The sequence below is a fragment of the Diplodia corticola genome (genome assembly GCF_001883845.1).
Source record: "Diplodia corticola strain CBS 112549 chromosome Unknown scaffold10, whole genome shotgun sequence".
Taxonomy (NCBI): Eukaryota; Fungi; Ascomycota; class Dothideomycetes; order Botryosphaeriales; family Botryosphaeriaceae; genus Diplodia; species Diplodia corticola.
Genome location: NW_017971489.1, coordinates 233516 through 253575, shown reverse-complemented (window position 1 = coordinate 253575; position 20060 = coordinate 233516). Strand labels below are relative to the sequence as shown.

At 59.3% G+C, this 20060-nt stretch overlaps 6 protein-coding genes across 6 annotated transcripts; 5 read left to right on the top strand and 1 right to left on the bottom strand.

Annotated features, from left to right (window-relative positions):
* Window positions 1-2768: 2768 nt before the first annotated feature.
* On the top strand, window positions 2769-3877 carry BKCO1_1000086 (nad-binding protein; the record flags this gene model as incomplete). The annotated part of the gene is made up of 2 exons (XM_020269444.1): window positions 2769-3094; window positions 3148-3877. 2 exons carry the CDS (start codon window positions 2769-2771, stop codon window positions 3875-3877), a joined length of 1056 nt encoding a protein of 351 aa, XP_020132892.1.
* A 1325-nt stretch (window positions 3878-5202) lies between these two features.
* Window positions 5203-6225, bottom strand: BKCO1_1000085 (15-hydroxyprostaglandin dehydrogenase; the record flags this gene model as incomplete). Its single annotated transcript, XM_020269443.1, has 1 exon — window positions 5203-6225. One exon carries the CDS (start codon window positions 6223-6225, stop codon window positions 5203-5205), a length of 1023 nt encoding a protein of 340 aa, XP_020132895.1.
* An 891-nt stretch (window positions 6226-7116) lies between these two features.
* BKCO1_1000084 (sh3 domain-containing protein) lies at window positions 7117-8601 on the top strand (the record flags this gene model as incomplete). The annotated part of the gene is made up of 4 exons (XM_020269442.1): window positions 7117-7159; window positions 7245-7348; window positions 7454-8526; window positions 8580-8601. The coding sequence occupies 4 exons, from the start codon at window positions 7117-7119 to the stop codon at window positions 8599-8601; spliced, it is 1242 nt and encodes a 413-aa protein (XP_020132894.1).
* A 3016-nt stretch (window positions 8602-11617) lies between these two features.
* On the top strand, window positions 11618-14767 carry BKCO1_1000083 (cytochrome p450 protein; the record flags this gene model as incomplete). Its single annotated transcript, XM_020269441.1, has 3 exons — window positions 11618-12612; window positions 12675-13368; window positions 13427-14767. The coding sequence occupies 3 exons, from the start codon at window positions 11618-11620 to the stop codon at window positions 14765-14767; spliced, it is 3030 nt and encodes a 1009-aa protein (XP_020132889.1).
* Window positions 14768-15957: 1190 nt separating this feature from the next.
* On the top strand, window positions 15958-17869 carry BKCO1_1000082 (sugar transporter; the record flags this gene model as incomplete). The annotated part of the gene is made up of 7 exons (XM_020269440.1): window positions 15958-16028; window positions 16098-16218; window positions 16270-16465; window positions 16518-16659; window positions 16710-17141; window positions 17224-17497; window positions 17564-17869. The coding sequence occupies 7 exons, from the start codon at window positions 15958-15960 to the stop codon at window positions 17867-17869; spliced, it is 1542 nt and encodes a 513-aa protein (XP_020132888.1).
* Window positions 17870-19033: 1164 nt separating this feature from the next.
* BKCO1_1000081 (short chain dehydrogenase reductase family) lies at window positions 19034-19989 on the top strand (the record flags this gene model as incomplete). The annotated part of the gene is made up of 2 exons (XM_020269439.1): window positions 19034-19606; window positions 19675-19989. 2 exons carry the CDS (start codon window positions 19034-19036, stop codon window positions 19987-19989), a joined length of 888 nt encoding a protein of 295 aa, XP_020132891.1.
* Between the last annotated feature and the right edge of the window lie 71 nt (window positions 19990-20060).

Sequence of the window (20060 nt, the reverse complement as noted above, 5' to 3'; positions counted from 1 at the left end):
ATCAGGGACCAGGGGAGATGCGAGATGAGATGGGCCAGAGTGTCGCGATGGAGAGAGGTCTGGCCACGGCGACGATGGACGCGGGATGGCGGGATCGGGGAAGGAGGGGCGTGCTGTGATGGCGATGGGCAGCCGGGAACCTGGATTCTGGGGCGATTGTCAGATGCGATTCGTAAAGACAATCATCTCTCATCAGCGCAGCTGAATCGCCCGCGGCCTTGTGACCAGCGGACGCGTGTGTGCGCTCCTCGTGTAGATTGTAGAGAGCATCACCCGTGGCGCGTGCGGCGTCTTGGGGCAGCAGACGCGAAAAAGGAGTCGTGGAGGCTGGAGCTGGCGGTTAGTCAACTCGAGCGCGATGTCCGCCACCCGCGCCGCAGTCGACACCGCGCGCAGCTTGGCAAGGAAGGAAAGCCGGCGCGCGGGAGCATCTTGGAAGGCTGCTGCGACTCCCGCCGTCCCCACACGGCCGGGTTCCGCGATTTATTGTCAATAGTAATTATAGCACCGCTGCAGGCTGCAGCGTCCGGAGCGGAAGCCGAGGCCGGGGAAGCGCGGAAGTCGACCAGGGGCGCCCGGCAGAGCCTCCAGTCCCGACCCAGCCCTCAACACCAACCCCTTTCCGCTCGCCCACATGACCCCCAGCCTGCAGCATTCGCGTGTCAGCCAGCAGCGCTGCCGCCCCAGTTTTGTACCCGAACGTACAGCCCGCGGAAGGATTCCTGCAGCCCCTGGCCGCAGCCGGAATGGCTGCGAGGATGGGAGAGAGCTCTACACGGTCGACAGCCGCGGCCTCGCCGTGCTGGCACTGCCGGTCTCTGGTGGCGGCGTCTAGCGGCGGCTGGAGATTGCCTCCCAGACGCGCAGAACACAGGCGCAAGGGACTCTCCGCCGGACGTCTGGCATGAATTTGGCATCATGGCGTCGCCAAAAGTCTCGTGTCAATACGGTGGCCAGGTCATAATTTCTCGGTCTGCGCCCACGTGCCAGACATCGACCTGGCTCGCGGGAGCACAGATGGCGATATCGGGGCGAGTGACACAGTGAGGCAGCAAGAAGCCGGGCTCGCGTCTTGGGCGGCGGCGCTGCTTGCATCTCTCGAACAGGGAAATTTGGCGTCCCAAACCGGGGCCCACTGCATGCGCAGTCGGCGAGAGAAAAATTTCACCTTCACAGCGCTGGCGGAGGGGTGGCTGCGGCGGATTCGCGGGCGCCTGAGTAGCTAGTGGCCGCCCATGCCGCTGGCAGATGGGTTTTTATGGAGCGGGCGCAGGGAAGTTTTGGGGAGCTGTCAGCGCGCCGGTCGAAGGTTGGAAGAAGCGTTGTGCTGGGCCCTGGATGATCGGCGCGAAGGGGCGGCCGCGGTGACGCTCGCTTGCTGTCGCCCACTTTGCTTATCTGTGCGCAGCCGCGACGCCACCACTGAGGAGCCAGCGTCACAGCGTGCCAGCGTCGAGCCCCAAGGTTCCGCCGCCAACGGCCGCGCGCCCGGCAAGCTTCCCACGCGGCGTGGCTGGCCGGTCACCCTGGCGGCGCGCTGACCGGCGCGCCCACCGCGAAGGATGCACCAGGGCCCTGGTGGGGTCTCCCACAGCTCCTGGGACAGACCTGGCTCCAGCCTGCCGACCGACATTCTGCACCCCCCAGCGTCGGCCGTTCAAGACTTGCAGCGGATATGCAAGCCGGTGCGCCGCGCCCTGATAACAACCCGCCCGCGCGCCCGCGCGCCCGCCATCCCGGCCAGGAGCAGGAGACGGCACGAGTCGGTGAGCTGGTGGCGTGGGTGAGGCGGCGTGCGGCGTGCGGCGGCCACGGGGATAAGATACGCACGAGGGGGCCGCTGCCGGCCGGGCCTGCGGGCTGCGGGCTGCGTGGGTGCTGCCAGGGCCCGCTAGCCAGGCGCCGTGCGGGCTGCAGCTGCAGATGATGCTGTGTCGTAGGGCAGCGCGGCGGCGGTGGACCTGCGTGGTGGGACTGTGGGGGAGATGACGCTAGAAAGATGGGTGCTCGCAGTTCGTTCGCATCCGCCGCAGGCCGAGGGGCCACGGGCGAGCAGCGGCGGGCGAGAGCGCATCAGCAGCCGCGCTGTCCCCGTCAGCTCGTGTGCTGGGCGCCGTGGGCTAGGAGGCCTAGCGGGCGCGGGAGAAGATTCTGAAGCTTCCATGCGGTAGCGCGTCTCGCCGCTCGCTCTTGGCCACAGCGGATCTGCTTTAGCACCGCTCCAATCTGGCATGCGCCGGCGCTTCTTTGCACGGATCGCCCTACCCTGCAGGAGCACAGACGCTCGCAAAAGTAGAAACAGTGGACCCCAGGGAGCTTGGGCGGATGGTGTGCGAAGCCGCCAGCCGTAACACCGACAGTGACATGGTGACGGCTTGCGCCAGCCTGCCACTGAATAATCAGCCTCCCAGCTGCAAATAAAAGGGACTCCTCGCCGCCGTCCGACTTGCCCGTCACCGTACATCCTCCATCAGCTTCCGTCATTCGCGTGCCGTCCTTCTCTGCGTTTTCACGGTCGCATAGCTGTTGCCAAAGGTACACCTCGCTCCTGCCAATTCCCCCTTGACCACCCGCCGTTCGAGCCTCCCTCTGCATCTTGCGACCTTGTCCCGGCCCACGCCTTCCCGCTTGGCAACAGTCAGCTCACCTGGATCCTTTTTAAACAGTTCCGCTACTCTCCAACCTCGCCTCTTCAACAACCTACAACCAATTCTTCCTACAACCTCCTACGACCGCTTCCACCTAGACTATCCATACACCCTTTCAATATGCTTTCCCGCCAGATCCTCAACGCCTCCCGCGTCGCTTCCAAGCGCGTCGTCGCTCCCGCCACCCAGAGCGTCCGCACTTTCAAGACGGTTCAGTCCCAGCAGAACGCTGAGGAGATCAAGGCTGGCAAGGTTCTTACCGTTACCTACAAGGATGGTGTGAGGCAAGAGGTTGAACTTCCCGTTCAGGAGACTTCAGGTCCCGTCGCTCCCCCTGGCGCCGACGACAAGAAGCCCGCGGTCCCTCTCGCCAAGAGCGTCTTCGACCAGCTCAACTCCACCATGTCCAAGTTCACTCTCCCCGGCAAGGTCGCCGTCGTCACTGGGTAAGCCGTCCTCGCGATTCGATCCAATTGACACGGTACTAACATTTTCCCAGCGGTGGTCGTGGTCTCGGTTTCAACATGGCCCAGGCTCTGGCTGAGGTCGGCGTCCGCGGCATTGCCATTATGGATGTCCAGCAGAAGATCGGCGAGGAGGCTGCCCGCGAGCTCTCCGAGCAGACTGGTGTTGATGCCCGTTTCTACCAGGTCGATGTCCGTGACGGCGGCGCCATCTCTCAGGCCGTCAACGACATCGTCGACCACTACGGCCAGATCGATGTTCTCCTGAACTCTGCTGGTATCGCCGACTCGAACATCAAGGCTGAGACCTACGACACTGAGATGTTCCGCCGCCTCGTCGATATCAACTTGACCGGTGCCTTCCTCGTTGCCCAGGCCGTTGGCAAGCACATGATCGCCTCCAAGAACGGCGGCAGCATCGTCATGGTCGCCTCCATGTCTGGCTCGATCGTCAACTACCCCCAGGAGCAGTCTTGCTACAACGCTTCCAAGGCCGGTGTCGTCCAGCTCACCAAGTCGCTCGCCACCGAGTGGGCCCGCCACGGCATTCGTGTCAACTCCATCTCCCCTGGCTACATGGACACTGCCCTCAACCGCGTCCCCGCCCTCGACGCCCAGAAGAAGATCTGGATCGAGAACACTCCCCAGAAGCGCCTCGGTGCCGTTGACGACCTCAACAACTTGGCCGTCTACCTCTCTTCGCCCGCCTCTGCTTTCATGACCGGCTCCAACTGCATCATCGACGGTGGCTACACCCTGTGGTAAGCGCTAGTGCGATTGGTTTGTGTACACGACATGCCTTCCACTGTTGCTTTATACCCCGTTGTGTTGAATTTGGTCGCGATGAAAACATTTGCGCAGTTTGAGGTTCTTTTTGTTTGCAATGTCGTTGCCTGAGGTCTTGGGAACTGCTCTGATACGTGTTCATCCTGGGTTTCCTACTTGCAATTTCGGGTTTTCGAGGTGCACGGTATAGATGAGACATTGATATACATGGTGGGGGAAGCACTTGTGCTTATTCACAAGCGATGGCGTTATTTCTTTTGCTCCTGGAAAGGAAATCTTAACTCGGTCGATTGTTCGGTTTAGACTTGGGCTAGAAGTCGGATTTCCTCATCAAGGTTTGACAGGCGTAGTCTTTCTTCACTGCTTGGGACATTGGCGCCCACCCTAATTAGCGTTCGATGGGATGTGAAATCAAAAGTTGTTTCGGGGTTCTCTGAATATCTGTCTCGACTCTGCTTTGGTGAAGTGACTTTCGCCACCATGATGTCGTCATCGTCCTTTACCATTCAGTTGTCACTGCTGAAAGTACGTTGGATGACTGGCGCGTTATCTCAAAGTCACGATGGGCGGTATGTTGTTTGGTTGCCTCCCTTCACTTTGCGGCCAGAATGCCCCCTTGGCTCTAAGAAGGACGTCGAATTTGAGGTCTTGTGTGATGAAGCTCGTGCCAGTAACTGGCAAAGTTGTATGGCGTTTCTACATAGAGCTCGTTCGTACATTGATTGGCTGAATCGTCAAAGTAACCTCCGAGAGGCCCCGGGGTTAAAAATGAGGCGGGCAGATGATCGTCCAGGTCGACCGTAACGTTATCGCGGGAAAGGGTAGGTATCTCTGAGATGGGGGTGGGTCCAAGAAGCGGCCTGGCCCATCCCCGAGGGCAAGACCGCCCGTCCGGCCCCCCCGTGGCGCTGCGGGATGAACCTTGGTCCCCACTTCACGATCTTGCCCCGTGCGTCTTGGGTCTCTTGTCCCTTCCGTTCCCGCTTCCGCTTTCCCGCCGCCCATAGCGGCGGGTGCCTGAGCTTTGCTCCTCGTTCCCCCCCAATGCACTGGCCAGGCGTTCCCGCCACCCCCCCAGTTCACTTTTTTTTTCTTTCCGGGGCTCTCGGCCGTTTCCCTGTGTCCCTCTCCCTTGGCAAGTCCCACGTGCCCGCCACTCGCCCCGGCGTTGCCCGCCCTTTCACTTTCCGCTGCCCGCCCTCGCCACCGTTGTCGTAATCCTTGCCATCTTCCAACACGTCCTCACCGGTCACAACCCCTCCCGAACTCGGAACTTCCCCCCGCCACACAAAAGCCTCACTTACTTACAACTTGCTCTCCCTACCGCCACCGCCACTGCCACTTCCGCCTCCGCCTCCACCTCCGCCCCGCCCCTCGTCCGCCCCCGCCCCCGCCCCCGCCGTCCTCCTCCTCGCCCTCTCCTCCGCCTCCCTCGCAAACCGAATGTTCCTCTCCCGATACACGCGATCCCACAGCGCCGCCACCTCGGGCCCCACCGCCTTCGCATTCGGCGCCGGCGCCTCCCGATAAACGACCTCGCCCACACTCGCCTCGACCACCATCCCGTTCCGCGTGCTGTCGTCTTCAGCGTCGTCGCCGAACGCCGCCCGTGGCAGCAGCTCGTCGAACGCCCGCATCATCGTCGCCATGGACGTCTTGCCGGCGGCCGGGTACGCCTCCATGAGGCCCGGCGGCGCGAGGTTGCTGGGGACCATGTCCGGGCAGACGGCGTTGACGGCGAAGCCGCGCGCGGCGGCCGAGGGGGCGAGCGAGCGGACGAGCCCGATGAGGGCGTGCTTGGTCGCGGCGTACTGCGGGACGGCGGGGAGGGGGTACAGGCCGGCGGCGGAGGAGGTGACGATGATGGTGGGGCGGGGGCGGGGGCGCGGGGGGGAGGCGGCGGAGGTGGCTGGGGGTTGTAGAGGGATGGAGGCGTAGTGGGCGAAGAGCTTGATGCCGGCGTAGACGCCGAGGAGGTTGACGGCGAAGGTGGTGGTGTCGGGTTCGGTGGGGGGAGGGGAGGCGGGGGTGATGGATGCGGGGAGGGCGGGGAAGATGCTGTCGCGGTCGTCGATGCCGGCGTTGAGGGCGGCGAGGTCGAGGCGCTGGCGCCAGCTGTGGGCGCGGGCGAAGGCGGCGGCCTGGCTGGGCCAGGACGAGACGTCGGTGCGGAGGAAGAGGTGCCGGTCCGCGGGCAGCGAGGCGCTGGCGGGCGGCGGGTTGAGGTCGAGGAGCACGACGTCCCAGGATTTGGAGAGCAGGTGCTGCGTCAGGGCCAGGCCGATGCCGGAGGAGGCGCCCGTGATGACGGCGACGGGGTTGGACATGGTGTTTGGTGGTGATCAGACAAGATTGGAGTGGCCAGTGATGTGACGCGAGAGAAAAGGTGGGGAGTTTTATTCTGAAGTGACTGGGTGGACTTGATGGTTGGCGATTGGCGATGTTACGGATATTACGATGTTACTGGTAGGCGAGCTTGAGATCCGCACTGTACAGGCTCGTCCACTCGCACGCGTCAGAAGCGAAATCATCTCTGCAAGCGGCGAGTGGAGTCTTATAACTGCACATATCGGCAATGGGGAGGAGGTCGGAATCAGGCGTAGGGGAGCCCCGGTTGCCGGCAGTTGTGCCGTGTGGTTCCCCGCACAGCGGTGGTGGGGCAGCCAGCCTCAAGGCCGCGAGTCGTGGCCGCGAACTGCTGGCCGTGCTACAACGCGTGCGGACGCGGTTCGATGCCTGAGGCCCCCGCATTAATCGTGCTGGCGATGAGGTCAATTCGGAGAGCTGGGTTGGGCTCGGGTGCCGCGCCTCATCAGGCCCTCAGCTCAGTCGCGTCAGCTAGCGAAGTCAGCGCGCCACCTACGCAGGCCTGTCGGCGGATAAAGTCGCACGTCTCTCCACGCGCGCCGCCATGGCTGTTGACGCGTCGTGAGGAAAAAAAATAAAGCGCGTCTTCCTGTGGTTGACGGGGCTGACAACGGGTTTGTTGGTAGGCGATGGTGATGGGTCTTTGGCGCGGCGCCATGGCTCTATCGGCAGCCCAAGCCGCTCCGCGCGCAGCCGGAATCGCGGCTTTTTGGCGCTGCTGATGACTGCTGCGCCTGGCACCGCGTGCGCTCTCCCAGCTGCCCAGCCGCACATCTCCACAACTCCTCCACCCTCCAACTCCCTCTCTTCTCCCTCAGTGATACCCGCAGTCGCCCTGCACCCCCGCCACCATGCCTCTTGGAATCCACAACCCTTTGCCTTCGTCCGTCGGCAGTGAGTACCCCTCCCTCAGCCGCAGCCTTGGCACGCCTGCCTGGCGATCAATGACGTTGCTGACTGAAATGCGCGACTTCCCAAGGCGAAATCAAGAAGACGGGCAAAATCCTCGCGTCCTTCGTCGACCCGCGACAAGCCTTTGGGCCAGACAAGGTCATCCCGCCGCAGGTGCTCGCCAATGCTAAAGTACGTCGTCGCCCTTCGAGCGCCGTATCGCTTCTCGTGTTTCGCCTCCACTTCCGCTGGCCCCGCCGAAACAAAACAATGGGCTGACGTGGTTTTCGCGTGCAGGGTCTCGCTATCTTGACCGTCTTCAAGGCCGGCTTCCTGGGATCTGGTCGGTTCGGCTCTGGCATCGTCGTCGCCCGCCTGCCGGACGGCGGTTGGTCGGCGCCTTCTGCTATTGGCACCGTTGGAGGCGGCTTCGGCGGTCAGATCGGCTTCGAGCTCACCGACTTCGTCTTCATCCTCAACGATGCCGCCGCTGTCAAGACCTTCGCCCAGGCCGGGTCGCTGACGCTGGGCGGCAACGTCTCCATCGCAGCCGGTCCGGTTGGTCGCAACGCCGAAGCCGCCGGCGCGGCCAGCTTGAAGAGCGTTGCGGGCGTGTTTGCCTACTCCAAGACCAAGGGTCTCTTTGCTGGTGTCAGTTTGGAGGGCAGTGTTCTCATTGAGCGTCGCGATGCCAACGAGAAGCTGTACGGTAGGCGCGTCCCTGCGCGGATGCTGCTCGAGGGTAATATGCCCGTCCCGCCTGCTGCGGATCCGCTCATGCGCGTCTTGAACTCGCGCGTCTTCTCCGGTGCCGCCAACACCCCTTATGCCAACGACGCCATGTACAACGATATGCCCGTCTACGACGACTCGCATGAGGATGTTGTTTGGCAGGGTCGCCGTGGCTCTGCAATGGGCGAGGGTGTCCGAAGCGACCGCACCGGTGCTTCCGGGACCGGCGGCTTCAATCGCCCCTCTCGGTCCAGTACCTGGGCCGATGACATCTACGATAGGACCCCTGCCCAAGGCAACAGCAACGGGCTCAATCGCTCAGTTTCCACACGCGCCAATCCAACCGAGACATTCGACAACATCCATAGACGTTCGATGGGTTTTACTGGCAGTGACAGTTACTCGTTCAGCGACAAGCCGAAGCCTTCGAGGCCGACCGCGCCGAAGCCGCAATTTGGTGCCGCAAAGAGGGCGTCGCTTGCTGCCAACCAGGCTATCGCGAAGTTCACATTCGAGGCTGATCAACCGGGTGATTTGGGCTTCAAGAAGGGCGAAGTCATTACCATCCTGAAGCGGACTGAAAACGAGACCGACTGGTGGACTGGTAGAGTCGGTGGCAGGGAGGGCATTTTCCCCAGGTGAGTGTTGTTGTTGGTTTTTGGAAGAATGCTCATGTCTGACGTTTCTGAAGCAATTATGTCGAGATGGTTTAAACGTTTCGCTTTCCCGATCCGCACCCGGTTTCTGGACAGCCCTTGTGCCGCATCGGCTTGTGGCTGATCCCTTGCCAGCACTCGTCGTCGGCTGCGAGTTTTCGATATCTGGAGTCTCGGTTTTTACGGTTTTTCATTTGACGACACCCTTCTTATTGCCCCACTTATGCGCCATCAAAAAATGGTCTGTCTCTTCCTCAAGATTGGTGTTCTTTGCAAGTATACCACTTTCGCGAGAGTACTACGTTGTTTTGCAAGATCATTACTACTTCTTTCACCCCTTTTCACTGGCATAGCATGGTGTTCAACGGTCGGCGCAGTAACGAAGTGGGTTTATTATCCGTTAATTCCATTCAACTTGGTAGTATTTTGGCCATTCAATGTCTCTATTTTCCTCTGGCAGAGAAAACATTTACCTTTGATCTATGATTTCGCGACATCCATCGTTACTAGTGTGACTCGCTCTTCCTCGGCCCCGAATACTCACCGCAGTAAGCACTCTGAACGAATCACAAAAGCGTCAAGGCCGAAACCCGAGGCTCTCCGGCAGAAGAAATAGCATGGGGCCTGGCCCAGGTGTCTTGGAGACAAGTTTGGTACACATTTCGCAGCTTGACACTGGATTCGGTTTTAGCGGGATCATACGCGCATACACGGTCTCACCGCTGTTGTACAACGGTATCATGATATCAGCTGCATCTGTTTCAAGAATCTGGTTGGTAACGGATACTTGATAATTAGCTTATCAATCTTATAAGCACTATGCTGACTCGAGACTTGTGATCAAGTTCAGGAAAGATCCAGCTTTGATTACAACGGTCTCCAAGGTCCACTATCCCAGGACTATGAGATGCAGCCTCATTCATTTCTTTACGCACCTTCCAGCCCTCGCTTGCCTGGAAATGGTATACGCAACATCAGCGTTCACTCCACCTTGATTACGATCGAATATCGACTCGGGCACGTTTGCAACAGCCTCACATCCACACCAGCGGGCGCAAGCGACAACCATTCTAGATCCGAAAGGAGATGCCGAAGTGAGAGAAAGGCACCAACCCATACTGACTATTAATTACCATACTAACTTTGAGACGAATGTATTCGCTTAGATGTGTACCTCGACCTGGTGCATGCGTGTATGGTTTTTGGTGTATATAAGCTTAACATTCAACGTGTCTTACAACATAGCATCAATAGCTCAGCGGCAGAGCGCAGGATTGCAGTCAAGATCGCTATTATCCCGAGGTCCCCGGTTCAATCCCGGGTTGGTGCTTTTTCTTTTACCCCGTCTCCATATCTTTTTGCTTGTCAATTAGGCCAATGTTCCTTCCCAGTTCGATCCTAGGTAAGCGCTTCCTTTTTGCTTATAGCCCTTTTTGGCGCTCTAGAGTACCCTATTTTACTGTAAAAGCCTTGCCAATCAGGATGATACATGGGTTAGATAGATTGGCTTGTACTGGTGGAAGACCAGGCGGGCCAAGTAGTCGACCGGCCAAGGTTGACTCCGATTGGCAATTCTGTGGGGTGGCAGTGACTTTCCCCCGCCTCGTGTTGGAGTGTTGTTGATGCGTTGTCAGAAAGGGGCTACGGCAACTTCTTTTGGTGGGGGCGGGGCGGTGCTGTGGAAGGGCGGCTCGGCGGACTTGGCGGCGGGCTTCCATGACACTCAAGCTTTCGGGCCGAGAGGTGGGTGGCAAGCTCTGACGGAATGAATAAATGAATCGCAGGTAGCCGGCGAACGAGTGGGACCAAGACTCTCATGTATGAAACTTGAGTGTTCTTTAGCTCCGGAGGTAGAGTCATGGTTGTTTGTCTTCTTAATGGGGAAAGGAGTAAATCATTCGGCGGTCTTGTTAAAACAGAAGCAATGTCGAAGAAGTAATTCTGTAGCATAGTGGATAATTTTTCATTGTTAAGGAAGACTGTCACCGAGCTGCCACTGTTGTTATCTTTGATGGTCTTCCAATGGACTGACAAAGAGTGCCAGGAAGGGGCCGATTGATGTGCGCATCCTGCTATGGTAATTGACCGCTCTTATGTCTTGTTTCAACTGTACGATGCAGAGCAGCTACGGCGGCTTGATATTCACGATCACGCAGTGTCCAGGCTTGACGATATCTCCAGCTTTGTGCCTCTGTCTACCGAAAAGAATCATGGAGAAAGAATGGGTTTGTTTAGTCCAGCCGTGCCTCGTATAGTCTTTCCCAGTGTTTCGGGAACTCTCACGTATTTAGTGGCATTTCCCCCAGAATGATGTTTTTATCAACAACAGGCACCTGAAGCATTTCTTCGGCAGAACCCAAGTTGATTCGCTGACCCGGAAGAGTCGGACGCGCGCTTCTCTCCGGAATATTACGTTTCGGCCCTTTGCTGTGTTCCATTTTCTCCTTGCTTCGTAGCTGCGCACCCACGTCCCCACCTCCTCAACACTTCCTGGCAAGCTCGCCCCCATCTTCGCGCCACATGCCCTGTACGACTCTACCAAACACATGTTTCAAGATCGTGATATCATTCCTGCAGCCAAGCTGTCTCAGATGTTTATTCACCATTATTGCTGCGCTACAGTTGTCCTCCTCCTACACCACCACCCACCTTTTCTCCGTCCCCTTTGGGACGGAGTTACACCATTCCAACAGTCTTCTCCCATTGCGCAAGGCTTTTGGTTTTGCTCGTCCTCGTCTGTTTCACTCTGCAAGACAACAGTGAGCCTATCATAGATAGTGTATCAAGGGATGTGATTACCACCACGTCCCAAATTCTTCAAGAAGGAAAAAAACTCGCGATTGGAGGCCAAAGGTCGATCTTAGATTACACAATCCACGGTATCTCGCGGCGCCCTTCCAGCCTTACCGATGGAATCCGACCAAGCGGGGAAATTGCAACGCCCCCTCGCAAGTTTAAACAGGCCTGTCCTGGGGGCACACCATACCCTTCGCCCCGTGTGCACAATGATCGTCTAGAATACCTCGCAGCTCAGCACCCAGGCAAACATCGCAGCTCGAGATTCCAGGTCATCATGAACGATGTCTCACCAACGAGAGACAGTTCGAGCTCCGGCGTCCATATAGGAACCTGGATCAACTGGTCTCATGGACCCATCCTTGGAGCAACCCTCACGCTTGACCGTCAGAGCGGAGGTCTTCTGATCGCAGCCCTGGCACTGTTCATCGCCTGGGCCGGCACCAGCTTCTGGAGGATATGCTGCTTCGTATCCCATCAGGTCTACTCAAGCAATACCGCCCAGGATGGTCTCTATCACCAACGGCAGGCACTTCTCCGAAATTCAGGTAGTCCCTGGCACGGACTCACGAGCTTACTCCACACCGGATGGGCCTGGCGGCGGAACTCGAAGCTGTCGTTTTGCCGCACTCTACCCATGGTCTTCTGCGCTGCCCTCTGCGCATGTGCCTTCGCCATTGCCAGCATTTTCTCGTCTATGGTATCGACTTCGTCGGGGAATGAAGTTCTGATATCCAGCCCAGATTGCGGGTACACGAGTGCCCAGCTGGACAATCCGGATACTTTGGCCGCACAGACATTTGAGCCGTACTTGCGACAAAATGCACTCTCGTACGCCCAGTACGCGCAGCAGTGCTACCAGCCGAATGCTTCTACTGTAGTCGATTGCTCGCAATTTGTCAAGAAAAACTTGAGCGGTACAGCCCAAACTGATGCAAGCTGCGCATTTGCCGACAACATCTGCCAGAGAGACTCGGCAAACCTGGCTCTGGATACCGGTCTTCTTGATAGCAATCAGGATTTTGGACTGAACTCGCCCCCTGAAGAAACGTTCCAATACCGTCGGAGAGTTCAGTGTGCACCGCTGAAGACGGATGACTACAAGAAGCCATACAGGGCGCGGAGTGGAAGGAGGTACATGAGGTACTACTACGGAGAGAGGGTTTCAGGCGGGGTTCAGGCCGATGACTACACTTACGAGTACTACGACAATTCCCTTGCCGATTTAATCGAGACAAACATGACAAGCGCCCCGGCAGACTACACTTTGAGGTAAGTTTTTCCTCTTCCTCGACGGCTAGGCATTCAGCCGACACTGACTCGCACACTTGCAGCGGCTTCCGGTCCTTTTCAATCAACAGTACGCTCTCTCCAGCCGCGTCGGAATTCCTGCCCATCCCGCCTCTCCGCATCCCCAACGCCGACGTCTCCATCTTCTTCCTCTCGGGCAACCAGATCATCTACACGGTCCCCACAAACGACAGCTGGTACCGCGGCGACCGCCTCCTCCACGCGCCGGCGCCTCCGCCCATCCCAGCGCCCGAGCCGGGAACCCAAGGCCCGTACTTCTCCAGCGAAGCAGCGTCGCCCCTCGCGTGCGCGGTGCAAGAGCAGTACTGCAGCGCCAGCCTCCCACCGGACCGGCGCTGCTCGGCCCTCGCCTCGTCGGCCGACGCGCTCGCCGACATCACGAGCAAGCTGCTGACCGACGACGAGGCGGGCGTGCACCGGCTCCAGTGGTTCGTGGCGTCGACGACGGGGCGGGCGCCGGACCTGTCGACGGCGGTCGGCCGGCTGGGGGCGCAGCTGCTGACGGGAAGGTACAGGCTGTCGCAGGATGGGGTGCAGGGGGGCTTGCTGCCGGACGGGCAGTGGCAGGCGGATGTGATGCATTGGCATGCGATGACCATGGCGGCGTTGCAGGATGCATTCGTGCAGACGGCGACGGGGCCGCCTGGGGATGGGGTGCTACTGCCGTGGCTGGTGAGGCCGTCGAGCCCGGTGGAGGAAGCCATGTGTAGGAATCAGGTGCGTGTTCCCTGTCTATGTCCCTTTGACTTCCCCACTAACAGCTGCCGCACGACAGAAAATCCTCAGCCGATCCCACACCTCCTTCGCCCTCTTCCCGCTCCTCCTGATCCTCGCCGCGGGCGTGCTCGTCATCCTCACCTCCTGGTGCCTGCCGTATTTCCTCGTCTTCATCGCCCGTCGTCGTCTCATCTACGCCCACCGCCACCGTTCTCTCCCCTCTTCCCCGGAGTCCCCTCCCACGGCCGCGAACAACGCCAGCACCGACACCCCCCAGCCCACGACCGCCACCGCAACCATCCCCACCGCCGACGTCGCCGACCCGACCACCTACGCCCGCTACGAATGGCTCGCCACCTCGACGCCCCAACTCATCCGCCTCGCGCACGAGGACGTCCCCGGCCTAAGCACGACCTGGACGCGCGCAGGGACGAGCATACCCGTCACGACGCGACGCCACGCCACCACGACGACGACAACCGCCAGCGGCATCAACAGCATCAACACCGAAAAACCCACCCCAACCACCCCAACCGCCACCCCCAACCCCACCCCCAACGCCCTCGCCATCCTCGACCTCTCCACCCCCACCCACCCGCGCCTCGCCCCGGCACCGCCGCCCTCCCCCCCAACAAAAAAGCAAAAGAACAAGAAGAAATCCAAACCCCTCTCCCTCCTCGCATCGTCAGGCGCCCGCGACGGCCCCCGCGCCGGCAGCACGTCGGGCGGCGTCGAGATGCGCTCCACCACGACCACGACCACGACCACGACCACCCCTCTCCCCAAACTGCTGCCCGAAATCAAACTCTGCGAGGTGAGCGGTTCGACGACGGCGGAGCTGGGCGGGGGTGAGGGGGATCGGCTGGGCGAGGGGGACGCAGACGCGTCGCAGCGGTCCGGGTCGGGAAGCACGGCGGTGGGGGTGGCGGTCAAGGCGGCGGGGGATGCGGCGGCGGCGGAGTGCGTCGCTGCGCATGCTGCTGCTGCGCATGCTGCTCATGCTGCTGCGGGGACGGGGGTTGGTGGCGGTGCGGGTGCGGGTGCGGGTGCGGGTCTGGGTGGTGGGAGGGAGAGGGAGGGGGCAACCACCACCGGCGGAGGTAGGAGGGCTAGGGAGACGAGGGAGGAGCAGCGGCGGAGGGAGATCAGGGAGAGGGAGGATGTTTTGTTGAGCGAGCCGCTGCTGCCGGATTATGAGAATTGGCCGTTGCCGCCGAGTGGGTCGTTGACGCCGACGGGGGAGGGGGAGGCCGGGGAGAGGGAGGGGGAGAGGGAGCGGCGGAGGAGGGATGGGGGTGGTGGTGGTGGTGGCGATGATGGTGTTGGGGCTGGTGATGGGGGCGAGCAGCTGGGTGCAGGGCGGGTGAGGAGGAAGAGGTCGGAGGGGGCTTTTTTGTAGTGTGCGGGTGTGTTTGGTGCTGTACGTTTTGGGTTCGGTTGTAGCTGCATTGTTGCAAGTGGAGAGTGTATAGATACGAGGCTGGAGTAGTGATTTCTATGGTACATTCATATCATCATATCAAAGGCTTGACGTCAACCCAAGCACTTTTGCCAAGACGTAGCTGGAAAGCCGCGCAACAAGCCACATACGCCCAATCCCTGATCAGCCTGATTACCGCGCGCGGGGTGGCCTTCCCCACGTCCAGCCACTTGTTGTTGGCGGTCGAGTTACCGGTTGGGGCAATACTTGGCGCCATCCACTCTATTTTCCGAATGCGGCAACACGGATCGACCAAAGGTGAGGTGTACAAGCGCTGTGGCGTGTTTCGCGCCCAGGACTGCAAATGCAAGCGCCAGCACGCGCCAGAACGCGCCAGTCACGCCGCACTCAGGCTTTTGCGGGAAAGCGCGGTGGGCGCCAGCGTCGCGTGTTGGGACGCGACGCGACGTACGCCAAGGCCGGGGTTCGGTCACAGAAACTGCTGCAGCTGGGGATCCCTCCGCTTCGACTCCACAGCGCCCACCGCTTTCCCCGGATAGATCTCCTGATGCGGACAGCCTGTGCCATCCCGGCCCGACTCACCAGTTCCAAGAATCCGGCAACACTCTCTCGTCTCCAACGGCGTGCTGTACTCACGCGCCGTGGTGACGGGTGTCCGAGGCAGCGGTCCGCGATCAGCACGACTCTGGACCATGCAGCTCATCAATAATCTCCAGACGCGCGCGGCGAGCAAAGGTGCCGCAGGGCAGCAGCACTACCGGCCCAACGAAGCGCGACGGATTTAAAGCTTGCGAACGGTGCCCGCCTCGGCTCGCGGCCAATCCCACCGTGGTCCCTCCTCCATTTGGTCATCGTGGAGCCGGGTGCCAGGCAAGGGTGCCGTCGGCAGCGTCGCCCCAACCGTGGCGGCGCAAACCGGCTTAGCCCTGCTCGCAATCACCCTGGGCTCATCTAAGCGCCCGCATCGACCTTTCTCGCCCGTCCAATCCTGCCAATGAATCAGGCGAGCCCTGTTGATGCTGCATATATAAATCCGAAGCCTGCACCAACACCATGTCCGAGCCTGCATTCCGGGGCCCCGCATTTCCTTTGCTTTGCATCCCTCGTCGTCGCTCGCCTTTCATTCCAGCTGTCGTCCCACATTCGCCATGGTCTTGACTGGGAAAGCCCTTGATTGGGCCATTACCCTCTGCTCTGGCGCTGGCTTCCTCCTCTTCGGGTATGTTCACAACATTTGCCTGTCTCGCGAAAACGCACCAAACAATGCTATACTGACAACCCGACACAGTTATGACCAAGGCGTCATGTCCGGCCTGTTGACAGGCACCGCATTTACCAAGGTTTTCCCCGAAATCGATACACAAAGGGGAGGTAGCTCGTCTCTTCAGGGCACTGTCGTCGCCATCTACGTTAGTCACCCCCTGAATCTGCAAAGCCGGCCAATCTAACGTGGTCGCCAGGAAATCGGATGTTTCTTTGGAGCAATCTTTACCTTCATCTTCGGCGAGCGTTTGGGACGTCGCAAGTGTATCATGCTTGGCTGCACCGTCCTCACCATCGGTGCCGTCATCCAGTGCTCCTCATATGGCATCGCTCAGCTTATCGTCGGCCGTATCGTTGCTGGTCTTGGAAATGGTTTGAACACTTCAACCATTCGTAAGCCCCTCTCCGCCATGCATTCGAGTCCCGCCACTAATGCTCCATGCAGCTGTCTGGCATTCTGAGCTCATGCAGGCCCACGACCGTGGCAAGGGTCTCGCCATCGAGTTCATCCTGAACATTTTCGGTGTCGCCCTGGCCTACTGGGTCGACTATGCCTTCAGCTTTGTGGACAACGAGTCTCAGTTTCGGTAATTTACCCCTTGCTCCAAACCCCGCCAAGTACTGACCATGCTTTCAGCTTCCCCATCGCTTTCCAGATTCTATTCGCCCTCGTTTGCCTTGGCATGATCGTCTTCCTCCCGGAGTCCCCCCGTTGGCTGCTCAACCATGGCCAGGACGAACAGGCCCGCAACGTGCTCTGGCGCCTCCAGCCCAACGCCAAGGAGATTGGCGAGGACGCGGAACCCGTCAACAACGAAATCGCTATCATCCGACACACTCTGTATGAGGAGAAGGAGATCGCCGGCGGCACCACTTTCACCGCACTTCTCAAAGACGGCCCTCAGCGCTTCCGCTACAGAACCCTTCTTGGTATCGGTGGCCAATTCATGCAGCAACTCAGCGGAATCAATTTAATCACTTATTATGCCGCCGTCATATTCGAAACGAGCATTGGCATGTCGCACAATACGGCGTTGCTCGTTGCTGGGGCGAACGGCATCGCGTACTTGTAAGGCACCAATGCTGCAAGGCATCCACGGAGCCTTGACCTCAGAACTTCAGATGCAGGTTGCTAACACTACGGGTAACAGTCTCTCTACATTCCCTGTTGTCTGGGTTCTCGATCGCCTCGGCCGCCGTAAGCTCATGCTCTTCGCCGTCATCGGCCAATCCTGCTGCATGGCCATTCTCGCTGGCACCGTCTCTGATGGCAGCAAATCGGCCGGTATCGTCGCTGCCATCATGCTTTTCCTCTTCAACTTCTTCTTCGCCATCGGCCTGCTCGCCATCCCCTGGCTGCTTCCCGCCGAATACGCGCCGCTTGCCATTCGTACCAAGGCGGCATCGCTGGCCACCGCTTCCAACGTACGTTAGGATACTTATCCCAAAACATGTTTGTATTCCCAGGTTACTGACAAGTTTGTAACACAGTGGATCTTCACCTTCCTCGTCGTCGAGATCGTGCCCGTCTCCATCAACAGCATCGGCTGGAAAACGTACATCTACTTCGCCATCTTCAACGCCTTCTTCGTGCCCCTCATCTACTTCTTCTACCCGGAGACCAAGAACCTCTCGCTCGAGGAAATCGATCGACTCTTCACCGGCGACAAGGTCATCATGCACCTGCCCGACAGCATGCGCCTCTCCGCCGACACCGCTGCCATCAGCGGGAACATGGGCGCCGATAAAGATGGAGTCGCCGTGCTAGAGGATGTCAAACTCAAGGAGCAGGCTTAGGAAGTGGATTTTAGTTGCTACCTGCTGCGAACCAAGCACTTTTTTGGGCGCTATCCCCGAATGATGGGCTTATAGGCTGTATTGGGCTTCCTTTTTTCTTTTTTGAACTATTCCCGGTAGCGTTGGACACCTACCACCTTCAACGAAGGTAAAAGCTCTTCGAGGTCGAAGATTTGAGATATGAGATACGCGATAAGATTCAAAACAATACACTGTTTTTGGGTGGGCAGCTGAAGCAAACCACCGGACGCAGATGTAGACATTAATACTTTTCCCACAACGAGAGTTGAAGAGATTGTCCAGACATGAATGTAAAAACTACCATGCTTACTATATGAGTAATTGGAGAAAATATCTGGACACAGATGTGAACATTAACATGATTGCTACATGGGTATAAAGAACATGTCCGGACGTAAATGAAACCATGAACATATTCTCTACACGGGCACCTGAAGACAATGTCCGAATATGAAAGCAATGCTTATAACTGTACAAACGCATCCGGATATGTGATTCGAGTACCCACGTAAGCGGGCCGCACATCTCAGTGCGGGAATAAGCCTACTACATGTTGTAGGCCGATCCCGATACCGCCCCCGAGTCAGTAATGCGCGCATTGCTGATTCAGCCACAGCCGGGGAGCGCCGCGTATTACCTGATTTAACTGCGCACCAAAAGAAAACATTTGCCGTGGCTATCCTTCCGAATTCGGTACCTATAGACGCCGCCCTGCTTACTGTTTTCGGTTATTTTCCTCAAGACACTAACAAGGCGCAGCAAATGGCTTCAGTAGGTGCTGAAGACGGATTCAGATCCTGGCCGAGTGCTCTAGCTATGTGTCGAGGCCGCAGTCCACGAACGAGCATAATGCGGAGGTGCTGCGGTGGGGGAGGGGCACCCAGAGAAGCTTACGCTTTCCTCTCTGGGAAACTGCCCCTCATTTTTGAGCAAAGGTACTATGACCATTCCCCACGCCCTGAAGCGGAAATGTAGGACGCTGCTCGAGAGCCGGAAACTCTTAAATAAACCTCCCGCCGTCACAAAGAGGGCTTGGTAGGCCGCCGTCTCTTCCGCTGTTGAAGTGCTCCTCCTTGTGCCTTCTCTTCCTCCACTTCCTCGACCCAACCGCCTTCCTCCCCCTCGGCCTCCTCAACATCAGCCATGGCACCCTCGATCGTGTCCGACACCGCCCTTCCCGCGGAAATCCCCGAGTCGAGCCTGACGCCTGCAGCTCAGGCACCGGTCGATAAGCTTTTCGGGCTCAAGGGGAGGACGATAGTGGTGACGGGCGGAGCGCGTGGTCTCGGCATCACGCTTGCTACGGCCGTGGTCGAGGCCGGCGGCGACGTCGTCTGCCTTGACATTCTGGCCGAGCCGAGTGCGGATGAATGGGCCGGTCTGAACAAGCTCACCAAGCTCGCGTCGACGCCGCAGCATGCCAGCTACAAGAAGTGCGACATCACAAACGAGGCCGAGGTCGAGGCCGTCATCCAAGAGGCGGCGCAGGAAGCCACGGCAAGAGGCACCCCCATCAAGGGCCTGATCAACTGCGCGGGCATCCAGCAGATGAAGGACGCCTTCGACTACCCGGTCGACGGCTACAGGCGCATCATGGAGGTCAACGTCGTCGGCAACTTCACCGTGGCCAAGCACGTTGCGCGGGTGCTGAGGGACGGCGGCAAGGGTGGCAGCATGGTCTTCATCGCCTCCATGTCCGGGCAGATCATGAACCGGGTAAGTTGCACGGCGCCTGAGCTTTCCCCATCCACCGATTTGGTGACACGGCGCTGACCTTGGCACAGGGACTGCACTGCTCGGCCTACAACTCGTCCAAGGCGGCGGTCCACCAGATGACGCGCTCGCTAGCCGCCGAATGGGGCCCGCACGGCATCCGCGTCAACTCGCTGTCGCCCGGCTACATCCGCACCGCAATGACGGACCAGCTGCTGGTGGAGAAGCCCGAGGTGGAGGAGACGTGGATGAGGGGAGCGGCACTGGGCCGTCTGGGCGCGCCCGAAGACTTCAAGGCCGGTGCCATTTTCCTGCTGGCCGACGGCAGCGCGTGGCAGACGGGCTCCGACCTGCGCATCGACGGCGGGCACTGCGCCTCGGCGTGAGCGCAGGCAGGCGGGGAAGCGGTCAAGGCTTGTATTACTTATGATTGTGCATGGGGGATTGGGATTCCTGG